This window comes from Physcomitrium patens, chromosome 2, assembly GCF_059467195.1.
Source record: "Physcomitrium patens ecotype Gransden chromosome 2, ASM5946719v1, whole genome shotgun sequence".
NCBI lineage: Eukaryota > Viridiplantae > Streptophyta > Bryopsida > Funariales > Funariaceae > Physcomitrium > Physcomitrium patens.
The window spans coordinates 14,002,615-14,015,208 of record NC_143411.1 but is presented as its reverse complement, the minus strand read 5'-3'; the positions used below and the strand labels follow the sequence as shown (position 1 = coordinate 14,015,208).

Below are 12,594 nucleotides of genomic sequence, written 5' to 3'. Positions count from 1 at the left end.
ATCTATTATTAATATTTTAAGAAAAAATTAAACTTAGTTGACACGTTTTAAGACTTTTGTCTAATTTTATTGAGTATATTTCAATTTTTTTTGAATAATTTGTAAAAAATTGTTAATAAGAAATAGTAATTTATTTTTTTGATAGAATCATATTATAAAGTGATATATTAAATATAACATCTCCTTTTATTTGTATATTTTCTATATACAAATAATGATTTTTATAGCAATGTAAATTTTAGTTGGTATATTAGTACTACTAATTTATGTAATTGTTTGCAACCAAAAAATAATTATTTTTATGTCTACTACTAATAAAATAAGAAATAATTTTAAAAAATTAAATTAATAATTATTTATTATAAATACACATATAAAAAATATATAATCTAAAAATATTAAAATTAAGTAGAAGTAATTTACTTTATTATTCCTAAGAATTCATATTTTATAGATTTGGTTTAGTTAAAAATTATAATGATATTTTGTAAGATTTTTATTATTGAAAAATTAAAAATAATTTTTTATATTTTAAAAATATTTTTAAATTTTTATTTATATATATATATATATATATATATATAGGAAAATATTAAATAGTTACATGTTTTTACTAAAATGAGCCACCCTTAATGAAGAATATGATAATTATAATGAATGTGGTTGGTTTTCATTGGTTTCATATCCAATTGTAGAGAAGTGAATTTAGAGGTCATTTTCTTTTTATGATGGTTAGAATGGATATGTTAATTTAGTAAAAACTTGGATCTATTTAATATTCTCCTATATATATTTATAAAAGATTCAAAAGGTACTATTCTAAGTATTACTTATGTGCATGATAAAAAATCAAAAATTAAATAATAAAAAAATATATTACAACACCTAGTATTTTTATCATAAATCATATTTGATTTTTTTTATGTCATTTTTTAGCACTTTGATAAATTTAATGTGTTTTTTGAGAGAAAATATACAAAGAGAGAGCTATATATATATATATATATATATATTTATATATAGTACAATGTAATGTTGTAATTCAGCTCTTACTAGTTTACAGTAAATGGAAATCCAAATAAAATTCTCTTTGAGAACCTCCATAATAAATTAATTTATCTGTGTGACCTTTCATAACATAAACAACACATTAGTGATGGTTTTCATTAGTGTAGATGATCATTCCACTGAAATTTATCACCACTCTCCTATTTTTTCAAAAACAAACAGCAAAAATAAACCTCCACACAAGTTGTCTCCAACAGTTTGCAACATTCTAGTATATCAATATCACATCTTTCTCAAGAAATATCAAGCCAAAGGTACGACCCACAAACTCCTCATGCACCATCATGCATGAAATTCTGCTGTACAAAAATATGAGTTGGTGTGTGTGCAATTCTCATGTCAATGCACCCAACTGTATTTTGCTGTTCTTGCAAGAGACCACAAGCCAACTTCGGCTGTGTCTAGAATGGCCAAAATGCTGTAGGATGTGGAGGGGAGGTGCAAAGAAGCAGAATGAAAACATTGATTTTAAGGTGGAATATCATTGTCACCAATCTGAGGATGCAACCCAACTGGACCTGGCAGGGTGGACAATGAAACCCACATGCATGTTTAGACTGGATTTTCAACTTCACATGCGTGTTTCACGTCTCACAGTCTCACTGAACCTGATCATTTTGGTGGTCGTCTGATAGTTGCCACTTCAAGACCAAGTTTTACATTCTTGTGCCCAGAACTCAGACATTTGCAAGCAAAATGTGTGTGTTTAGATTCAGAATATAGCACATGCTCTGGATGTGGGTTAATGGCATAGAATGAGTTGAGAGAGAGAGAGAGAGAGAGAGCTGGAGAGATTGTAATGAATGTTGATGTATTTGTTATGCTTTTCTATTGCATATTTGATGTTGGCTTTGTGGCACTCAATTTTTTGTATATATCAACTTTTGTTTACACAACAAAGAACTTGTTTTCTCTAATTTACATTTTTTCTCAAATATTTTTGCTCTTGGAATTTGACAAATAAAATAAATGTGAAGTAAAATAAAACATCTCAATATTCATCAATAAAATTACAGTTATTGTAAACTATATTATATAATATATTGTCAAAAGCTTATTTTATGTCATGAAGATGTCATGGGTAGAGAAGACTAAAAATATTTTTTTAGCTGTAAACTTAATCATAGTCATGAAGGTGGATATAAGAAAAGAATTTTACTGAGCCATTGAGGAAGTTATAAACAATATTTTTTAGAAAAAAAAACACTAAAATTCTTTGAGTCATCCTTCAATCTTTGATTCTCCTGAGCTACCAGTGATTGAAAGCATTCAAAACATTAGCTCAATAAATAATTGTATTTTTAAACACAATTGTGAGAAAAATAATAAAGTCATTCATTTCATGATATTTACAAATTATAAAAATCAGTAAGTAAATAAAATCACTATGTGAATACAATGGGCGAATACGACATTCAATCAAATTTATCATCAATAAAGCTGAAACTGTCAGCCTATGTTTCTTTTTTTCTTCTTCCTCTTCTTTTTTACTTTCCATTTCTAATAAATATAACTACCCCATTTCTCCTTCTTCTGGTGCCCAGCTTTGAAAAAAAATCTCAAACTCCAGATCCAAATATATATATATATATATATATATATATGTGTGTGTGTGTGTGTGTTTGTGTGTGTGTGTATAAACGATTGTGGATTTTTAATTTCTTTATTAGAAAAAGGGCAAATTGTTCTTAGAGTTGCCCATGCTGCATCCATGGCCATTGCAAATCCAGGGGACAAACTAGTTAAGAGGATAGAGTCATGAATACTAATCAACAGAGTACTGCTAATAATGATTATTCCCTAAACCAGGTCTTAAGTCAAAAGGCTCTTGTACTATGTAGTCTTGTGGATTTTATTATCGCATTTTGTATGTACTTTGTATGTATTTTGTATACAATTTTACATTTTTATATCTTGTATTGTGACATTGGTTTCGATATATAAAACATATGCAATTTTTTCCCAAATAATATTGCATGTTTTCCTATTAAATTTATTTTTACTTTCTTAATTTGTACTGCAGCATAACTTATTTTTACACTTTTGTTATTCGTGAGGGAATCTTTATAGTTTATGTCTACAACTGCTTTTTGTTGAACCACAATACGAGTTGGACAATAATTCTGAATAAGAATCTTTATCGTTGATATTAAATTTAATAGACACAAACATTAAAACAAAAAGGTTGCAATATTTCTAAAATAAAACACTTTCTAGAGGTAATAGCTATAGCAGTAATTTCTTGTAAATAAACACAAATATACCGTATATACAGTAGTGTAAGTAAGTGTTTCTGATTAATTTGTTATAATCTAGCTTTCATTTCGAACAATAGATTAATAAGAAATGCAATGATTTACTCTGAGTACTAATCAAATATAAAAATAACAAAAACAAAAAAAACGAGCAAAAATAAATGTTCGCCGTTTAAACAAACACTAACACTTCAGTCTAGAAAACGAGAAATCTGACCAATAAAAGTACTCACTTACACACCTTGTGTTGTTCCTTCATAGTGTAGTCCTCGTGTATAACCCATCTCCTTCCTTACAAGAAATCACAATTGTTTTGAACAACCACAAAATTCTTATGAGTTACAACAGTGCACATACACAAAGTTCTCACTTTGTGGTGACTACTTTCTACCTCCGGAGATCATCGCTGCCTTCTTCCCACTAAGTTCACACTTAGCCTCCACAGGAGTCCATTAAGCTAATCACTCGCCGCAAAACACAAACACCGAATCACTTTAGTTCAGGTTCAAAGCTCTCTGCATCCCCGCTAATTGTGAACCCATTTCGGACTGTGATCTGGGGAGTTGTTCGGTGCCGAAGTAGATCACCGACACTGCCTGGAGTTGGGTCTACAACATGGCTACACTCTCTGGAGCTGTGAGGGATCCTTTTTGTTTTATACCCTGTGGCAAAGAAAGGTTGGTTATTTGTTTGTTTGTTTGTTTGTCTGTTTGCTTCCTCCGCGCTGCCATCGCTCCGGCTCTATGGTGTTCATGAATGTTCCATTTATAGACCCGTGCTGACATGCAACCCGACAGCTCTAGAGGTAGAGTGGCACCGGACTAGCTAAGAACAGTGAGGGGATGGATTTGGTGCAGCGACATCCTCGCACACCTGGAGGAACTGGCCGAGATTTGCACCGCACTGACCAGCCCTGTCAACGTGCTGGTGCTGGTAGTGGCACTCCGACGGGAGGGTAGACAAATGTTTGGGTCGTCTCTTTTTGGTTCAGAGATGGAGGTTCTCGATCCCCTCGCGGCTCGGCTTGACTTACCTTTGGAACCTACTTGTGTGCTTCAAAGCTCACGCGATTCCGCTTGTGAGGTGGCGCAGAAGCGGGTTCCGATTCCAAGATAGAGAAAGAGACAGTGAGTGAGTGAGTGAGTGAGTGAGTGAGTGAGAGTGCACGGAACGTGGTGTGGAGAGTGGATGTGCCTGGAGATGGTCAAAAACCTGAACCTGAAGGGGCTGGAAGAAGTGTGCCACGTCTGGGCGCATGTGGTGGAAAGTGAAGAAGCAGGAGGAGAAGAAGAAGCAGCAGCATTGCTTGGTGGCCAGGATGTCCAGGCAGCGGTGCCGATGAATACGACAAGACAAAGTGGGTGCTCCTCTCTCAATTCCTTCACCACGCTCTCACTCCCTTTGCTTATTTGATTGTTTGCTTGTGCAGTTGTTCTTAGTTTGTAACGTCTCCGCAGTCTTTAGGGAAATTGGTGATCCATTTCGCATGGAGTTTGCTTTTATCTTCAAACAACAAGGCAAACACGCAACAGGCTCAGAATGGCAAAATCTCATGGTTTTCTCACTGAGGTGTATAATTTCACTTCACTTCCAGAGCAGTGTAGAAGTAATAACACAATCCCATCTGTGTATTTATTGAGAGTTTGTGCTTATTGAAGAAAACTACGCGTGTGGGTGTTGAGAGTTGAATTCTTGAGATTTTCATTTGTTTTAATTATTCAATAAATTTTTACATAATTTTTTATTTGATTTATTACAAGATTATTATAAAAATTATGTGAATATAGAATCATAAAATGAATCATCTTATTTGAGTAGAACATATTAATCTATTGATGTAGAATCGTAATAGTACACGAAAAAAAAATTGCAAAATTAAAAATAGCATGTAAGAAATATTTATTGGATTGTGTTTTACATTGTATGTATGTCTATGTATGTATATATTATTTTACAAATATGTTTATTATATATATTGTAATACAAAAGGATTTTTGCTATCGTTGATTGCATGATGATAATTCATAAGTTATTTGCATTTTCTGCAAGTCTAACTACTTTAAGTGTTTCAAAAACAGTTTATGGTCTAATTTAGTATTGAAATAAAATTTTTATATAGATAGATAAATAGATAGATAGATAGATAGATATGCACATTCATACTTACATATGATTATCTTCACACATCATTAGTAAAATACATTTCACAAGAAAACCAAAACCTAATGAAAATATAAACAACATTCTTACAATGCACAAATGTCAATTTTTTCTTCAAGCAAAATTTTCACTGAAATTTCAGTATTGTTCACCTCAACCTCAAGTCAAATTTTTTTTCTTTTCCAGTTTCAATACCAAATTGAGTATTGACTTGCTTCAAATTTATGACTTGGTACAGCTACGATGAGTACACAACAATTCATGTTTTGGTGCTTTCATATCCATCTTTGAAGTATTTTGATTATCGTGCTAAAAATGTGTTTCTGATTACCCATTTATCTACACATTCTTTTTCGGATTCTACCTTTTTAAAGCAATTTAAAAACCAAATGTTTGTGGGATATTGCTCCCAGATATGAATTTTGATGAGTATAGTTCACAACTCCTTGAAAAAATTATCATATATTTTTTTTTATTTCATTTTATTGAAAAAATGATTTGCAAACCATTTTACTTTACTAGAAATTGAAATATGGGCATAATATGTAGATGCTTAATATTCACTTCTGGATCTAGATTCAAAAAGAAAGTTTCAAAAATGAGTTTGCATCGCAATGGTTGGATGTAGAACAAAACAAAATAATTAAATTAAAGCACCATAAATGTTTTTAGTTGGTTGTCAAAACACTATTGTAATTGCATATCAACCCCTTTACTTTTTCCCCTCTACTTTTCCAGTTTAACTTTTTCAGTTTAACTTTTTCACCATGTTCAGGGGAAACGATGGGATTGGTTGGCCTGCACTAGACCATCAGAGTAAGTTGCTCTCAAGTCTGAACCAGTCTGAGTTTCATTGCAATATGGATGGGAAAAACTGCGGGTTTGGGTTGGCAAAATTTACATCCATCCAATACAGCCAATGGGAGCCCTTCGACTAACTATTGCTCTTGAGCGTTTTGGAGGGGACCATAACCCTAATTTGTGCATGGAACTATTCAAAGAGTAACTTCCTCTGTAGAAGAAAAGTGCTATGGTGGAGACCACATGTGGAGAAAGGGAGAGAGAGGGACAAACTATGCACAGAATGGAATCATAGAATGATGAGAGGGTGGGGGAATAAGCCCCCCCAAGTAGTACCATAGCAATGAGAGCAGCCCATGTTGCCACTTTTGAAGGCACCATGTGGAGCTTAAATGGGGCACTCCATTACATAATGCCAAAACCCTCCCAGAAGGTGTAATCAATCATACTCTAGATGAAGAAGAAGAAAATAAATAAATACATACAAGGCCCCACCAATGTAGCCTATGACCGTACATCCATCCATCCCCACTCATCCAATATTAGACCATCAGGGCCTATTTTCATTCCCTGTTCACACTCCCAGTCTTTCTGAAAGGAGACCCCCCCACCGTGGATGGATGGACGGATGTGGAAAGGTGATTGTGCAATTTTCATCGTTTTTAAACTCTTTATGAGGTCCTCAACAGGCTTAACCCCACCAGGTCTATAGATGAATAACTTTACACATCCATGCATGCACGAATGAATTTTTGGATGAATAGGGTATTGTTCATCTGGATGAATGAAAATCACAGTGTAAGGTGGGCGGGCAGGCGGGCAGGCAGGGCATAAAACTCATTTTTGACTGGTTCCACTGGTTATAGGTGAAAGGGGAGAAATTATTAGAGTGAAGGGAGGGCAAGGGGCGGGGTACTTGGGGGAACAGAAATGCATGTGGTGATCATTGGCACCCTCAGAACTCTCTCTCTCTCTCTCTCTCTATAGTAGCCTAAATAACAATAATAATAATAATAATAATACAGTCAGCCCAACAAACACTCTCTCCAACTCAACTCTATTCTATCTCTTCCTATTCTTCCCTCTTTAGGAACAAAAGACTCATAACTAGGCTCTGGGGACCCCTACAGTTGGGGGGGGGAGTGGATCATGCTTAAGGATGTAAGTAAGAGTCAATTTGTCTCTGATGGTGGCCCCTTTAAGTTGCATTATTTGCCTCATAACACTGAAATAAAAAGAGCATGCCTCCGACTCATTCATTATTGTGTGCCCCCCCTTGGCTGCTTAATTGAGACTGAATCATGACTGCATATGATTCTATGCAATTTGTGGAAATATAAAATAACCCATTTGACCATTTTGGATATATAAGTGTATAATAATAGAAGAAACTACTGTTTTTTACAAGTTGCCAAACTCAACATCAGCTTGCAACTCTACAACTTTTTTTTTCAAAAAAATAAAAATAAAATCCATTTTACAAAAAATAAATAAAAATAAAATAGAGAGGGTATATGGGTGTGTGTATATATATATATATATATATTTATAGTGTTTTTTACTTGGATGAATAGCAAAAAATACTTCTTCTTTTACAAATATGACCTACGTTGATAATCTTGCTTAAGCATCTTCCTTCTCTTTTTTGTTTTCTTTTGTTTTTCTAACCCAGGGCCAGCTTCTCACATAATTATAGTGGACAGATACCTGGTATCTAACATTCTTTATCCAATTCTGAATACAAATATATTTATATATATATATATATATATATTCACACACATACACACATACACATTCTGTAATGAAGTGTTTAAGTTGAAAGTTCTTGAGATTAAGAAATCATCATCTTTTTACTAAACAATGAATCCAATAAACCCAACTATTGGGTTTTCCACATTCATGTCAAAAGTGTGATTTTACCCTGATTTAAGGCACATTTGGATTCTTTTCCATGATGGGAACCAGTGATTAATAGTATTTGGACCCTAAGGGAAGTTTTATGGGGCACCAAATGAGAGCAAAGCAAGTTCCCTACAGGGTGAGGTGAGCATCACCTCAATCCAAAGCCTCCACAACAGTTATGGGTGGAATATTCACATCCCCACAGTTTGTTTGTTTCATTCCTTTTTTATTTCTAATTCCTTATTGGATTTTTTTATTGGGTTTTTTTTTATTGGGTTTTTTTTTTTTTTTTTTTTTTTTCTTGAAGTGCCCAAGAAGAAAACATGGACCCAACAAAGCAATAATTCCATCATCAAAGGCACAAAGCCTTATTATTGTTCTTGTCTACTGCTTGATTTCAAATAATTCATACACAAAGTGCTCTCTCGGCACAAGATTCTTAGGCTAAAAGAAAGTTATAAATTTTGAGGTGCTAATCAGGGAGAGAACCCAAAGGGTCTCTCAACTTTTCACTGTATCATTTAGCTATTATTTAAAGGGCACAAGCACCAGTGATGAATGTGGGAGACTGTGCCCACTCATAAGGAATACAGGGTATTACATGCCCAGCAGTGCCACACACACACACACACATATATATATATATATATATATACAAACTGCCTGCACCAGCAGCATTCACAAGCATGGTGATGCTTGAGGATATTTCACCATTTGGGCCATTTAGTCATGTTTCTCTTGCATTACTTGGTGAAGCCAAAGTCAGTCCCCCCCCACCCAAATCAAGACTATGGATGGATGAAGCATGAGGCTGCATGGATGGATGCAAATCACTAATATGGCAAGGCTCTTTCTACCTTGTGGTTTTAGGGGAATAATAAGCAGGTTGAGCTCCATTTCAAAAAGGGTCAAGGCCTCATTTTACTTGAAGTTGGGGCACTGAAGATCATCTTACTTAATGATTGCTGGAATCAGACCTTCCATGCATTAGCAATTTTCATTCACTTATTTTATAAATATTAAATAAAATAAAACGGAAGATGGACAGCAATAGTGGAATGCCCATGATTTGCCCTGGAAACAGGTCAAATGTCAAACTTCTTTCTCCCCTTGCCTTTGAAACTGAACAACTAAAATCCCAAATAATTGGTAGATCCACAAGGGTATTTTGATACTCTGCCCACTTCAGTCTACATTTTTTAAAATTATAATAATTAGCAAAAATAAAAATAAAAATACATGTACACAGCATTTCAATCTCGAGCCCTGTTGACATGAGCACGCCTAAGGCGAAGGAAATTGTGAAGCGACGGCATTATTAATGGGGATTCGGGGATACCGGAAGAACCGGTAAAGGCGGTGACCCGCAGGGCCCCTTGATGACGGGAAAGGATTAAAGAGAAGGCGAAGTTATGTTGTTTACCCCGTTCCGAGGCATCCGGAGCCCGTCGTCCTCCGGCATTCGCCCCGCCCCGCCCCGCCCCGCCTACTCCTTCGTCGAGCCCATTGTTTGTTTGTTTATGCCCCGGGCGTTGGCGCTTCGGCGTCTCTCTCTCCCTCCCAATTGAAGATCCACACTCGTCTCTGCAAATCTCCTTTTGCTCGCTTCGTTTGCGGTGCTATTCTCTCGTCGTCCTGTGTCGCAGACTCATTTCCTCTGTTCCCGCAGACTGTGTGTCTGTCGTCTGAGATTTGTCCACCCTTGATGAAGAGCTCCCTCACTAAGGTTGGGGTTGAAGTGAATGATCCAGCTGAGTCACGGCTTCTTGGATCTGCGTTGTAGTTGCTGTGGATCCAAAAGAAGAATGCAGATATTTTCAAAGGATTTCGGTGTAGCTCATGAAAGGCAGAAGTAGCGCTGCTTCTGTAGGGTGCGTACCTAGGGCGAGGTGGTTATGAGTGTGGAGCGTCGAGAGTTGAGGTTCGAGTGTGGGGTAAGGGAAGCTGCGGGGGGGGGGGGGGGGGGGGGTCGCGGGCGGGCCTAGGAATTAAGAAGAAACAAGCCTATGGTTGGCGTGGATTCTGGTTGTCTGAACAGAAAACGGTCGTCGGATTGCGGAGAAGACAGTGAGAAGAGTTGAGGGCCGACGTGGTATTCTGAAAGTCGTGCTTCAGTTCTGTTACCACTATGACCTTAGAGTGTTCGGATGTCAGGGCTGACGACAGTTATCCTTGATTGATCTGCATGTTCCGTGTGCATAGATTGGCGAGCACACCTTCAAAACCTTGTGGTCTTATTCGACTGAGGCGATAGTGCCGACGTATTTTATTGATTATCTCCTTATCTTGGCGTTAGAGATATTGCCAATTCTAGTCTTCACCGCGCCGTCATCTCTTGTAAGCTGATCATCCTCGTACACGTCAGAATGGTAGCTGTAGCTGTAGCTGTGCTTTGAAGCGAGGCTGAGTGTAACTAAACAAGTAGTGTAACTAGCTGTGTTTGGAGCAGGCTGCCAGTCCTGTTTAGAGAGTATTTCAAAATGGCGTTTTGTCCACAGCTAGAAGTTGTAAGAGTTCTAGATTCTAGATGTTGATTGTCACTGAAGGATTGTGCCTTTGCAGACCCTCGACTGCGTCTCGGCCTGCCTAAGAGCGTCATAAATAGCGGGTTTCATCGAAGATTGAAATTAGTCTCACGTAATGTGGAGTTTCTGTTCCCTATTCGTAGCTTGGTGAGACCGAGCCATTCATCCGTCTAGTGATAAATTACTTGCACAGGGTGGAGGAAGTTGAAGCAAATTCCGAAGAAGCTGTCTTACTTTTCGACAGTCACACATAGTTAAAGCTTCACACATCGATATCGGAGGTCTTATTCCTTCAGGCGTTGCGTGGCGCAAGATCATGAGTCCACATCTATCAGCATTGTTTTCAAATTGCTATTCTAACCAGAACATATAAATGCTTACGACAGTCCTGTCTACTCCCAAAGGAAGGATGAGAATCATCTGATTCAAGCAAGATTCTTTCAAGGAGATCGCAAAATCAACAGCCTTGGCCTCCGACTTCACTTATAACTGTGGGACTATTACCTCAACTGATGCAGAGTCTCTATGAAGGACTTTCTGGAGGAAGCGAAGTAGAGAGGTTGTCATGTATCGTACGCGCTAAAGGTGGAGGGGAGCCACGCTATGGAGTCTTTGGTTTCCTATAAGATAGACTATACGCCGATGCCAATCACCGCTACCTTCGCTGGCCTTCATGAGTTCAGTAAGCTGAAGTTGTTTAGCAACACTGGTAACAGAGTCACCAATATGGACGAACCCAGGCCGATGGAAGCGGCGGGTGCAAAAGCAAAGTCCAAGGCCATTAGATACAGAGAATGTAACAGAAACCATGCAATTTCCACCGGCGGATACGCGGTCGATGGCTGCGGTGAATTCATGCCTGGTGGTGAGGAAGGAACGGTGGCAGCCCTTAAGTGCGCCGCATGTGACTGTCATAGGAATTTTCATAGAAAGGAAGTAGAGGGAGAGGCTACTTGCGATTGCCAAAACATCAAACGAAATGATCCGAGGAAGCGAGGGCTGATGGCTCCAGGAGGTCCTTCACAGCCCGGTAGTTCCCAGCAATTGGCGCTTCCAACCCCAGCGCAAATCATCAGCCGAGTCACAGCCGCGCCTTTCTTGTTGGGTCCTGGACCAACCGACTCGGACGATGGCGATGGTGGCCTTAGCGGATCGCCGTCCACCATAAAGAAGAGATTCAGAACAAGGTTCAATAATGAGCAGAAAGAGAAAATGGGAGTATTTGCTGAAAAGTTAGGCTGGAAGATCCAGAAGCACGACGAGGCTGCCGTACAAGAGTTTTGTGCTGAAGTTGGTGTTAAGAGGCATGTTCTGAAGGTATGGATGCATAACAACAAGCACACCATCGGGAAGAAGCCTCCATGATTACTGCCAGTATTTGTACCAACCTGGCTTCTTGTTTACTTCTGATCGTCACCTTCCACTGTTCAAAGCAATGCCTTACAGATCGAATAATCGGGCCAATAGTAACGCAAGAGATGGTCGCTTGACTCTTGTAAGAAAGTTTACCAAAATAATGTTCATTTCCTGTAATTTTCACTCCCGTTGATCAGAATTGCAGAATGGGTGTACTCTAGTTTCCAACAAGATTTCGAAACTGGCGAATTTGTAAGAAATAGAATGAGTTGGTCAAATTGTCCAGCTTTCAGGGGTTACGACGCTTTCTGTACAGTAGGGTGGCGATGTTCATTGCAAACGTTCTAAGCGAGAGAGGAATGGAAGTCAGATAAGATTGTAGACTGATCGAGAGTTTGAAATCCCTAGCTCCTCAATTCATTTCAAATATCATAACCGCTGGCTTGATTTTCACTATTTAGACTGATCAGCGCCCCGCGATCATGGTTCTTAGCTTCGAAGTCGGGTGTAAATTTATTTCAGTT

At 37.5% G+C, this 12,594-nt stretch overlaps 3 protein-coding genes across 3 annotated transcripts; all 3 read left to right on the top strand.

Annotated features, from left to right (window-relative positions):
- The first annotated feature begins 3,600 nt into the window (after nucleotides 1-3,600).
- On the top strand, nucleotides 3,601-5,072 carry LOC112279016 (uncharacterized). Its single transcript, XM_024513046.3, has 2 exons — nucleotides 3,601-4,000; nucleotides 4,181-5,072. Exons 1-2 carry the CDS (start codon nucleotides 3,939-3,941, stop codon nucleotides 4,437-4,439), a joined length of 321 nt encoding a protein of 106 aa, XP_024368814.1. The 5' UTR covers nucleotides 3,601-3,938; the 3' UTR covers nucleotides 4,440-5,072.
- LOC112279015 (uncharacterized) lies at nucleotides 4,512-5,072 on the top strand. The gene is made up of 2 exons (XM_024513045.2): nucleotides 4,512-4,680; nucleotides 4,781-5,072. Exons 1-2 carry the CDS (start codon nucleotides 4,512-4,514, stop codon nucleotides 4,960-4,962), a joined length of 351 nt encoding a protein of 116 aa, XP_024368813.1. The 3' UTR covers nucleotides 4,963-5,072.
- A 4,531-nt stretch (nucleotides 5,073-9,603) lies between these two features.
- Nucleotides 9,604-12,261, top strand: LOC112279014 (zinc-finger homeodomain protein 2). Its single transcript, XM_090247316.1, has 2 exons — nucleotides 9,604-10,526; nucleotides 10,752-12,261. The coding sequence occupies exon 2, from the start codon at nucleotides 11,318-11,320 to the stop codon at nucleotides 12,077-12,079; it is 762 nt and encodes a 253-aa protein (XP_090103442.1). The 5' UTR covers nucleotides 9,604-10,526; nucleotides 10,752-11,317; the 3' UTR covers nucleotides 12,080-12,261.
- The last annotated feature ends 333 nt before the right edge of the window (nucleotides 12,262-12,594 follow it).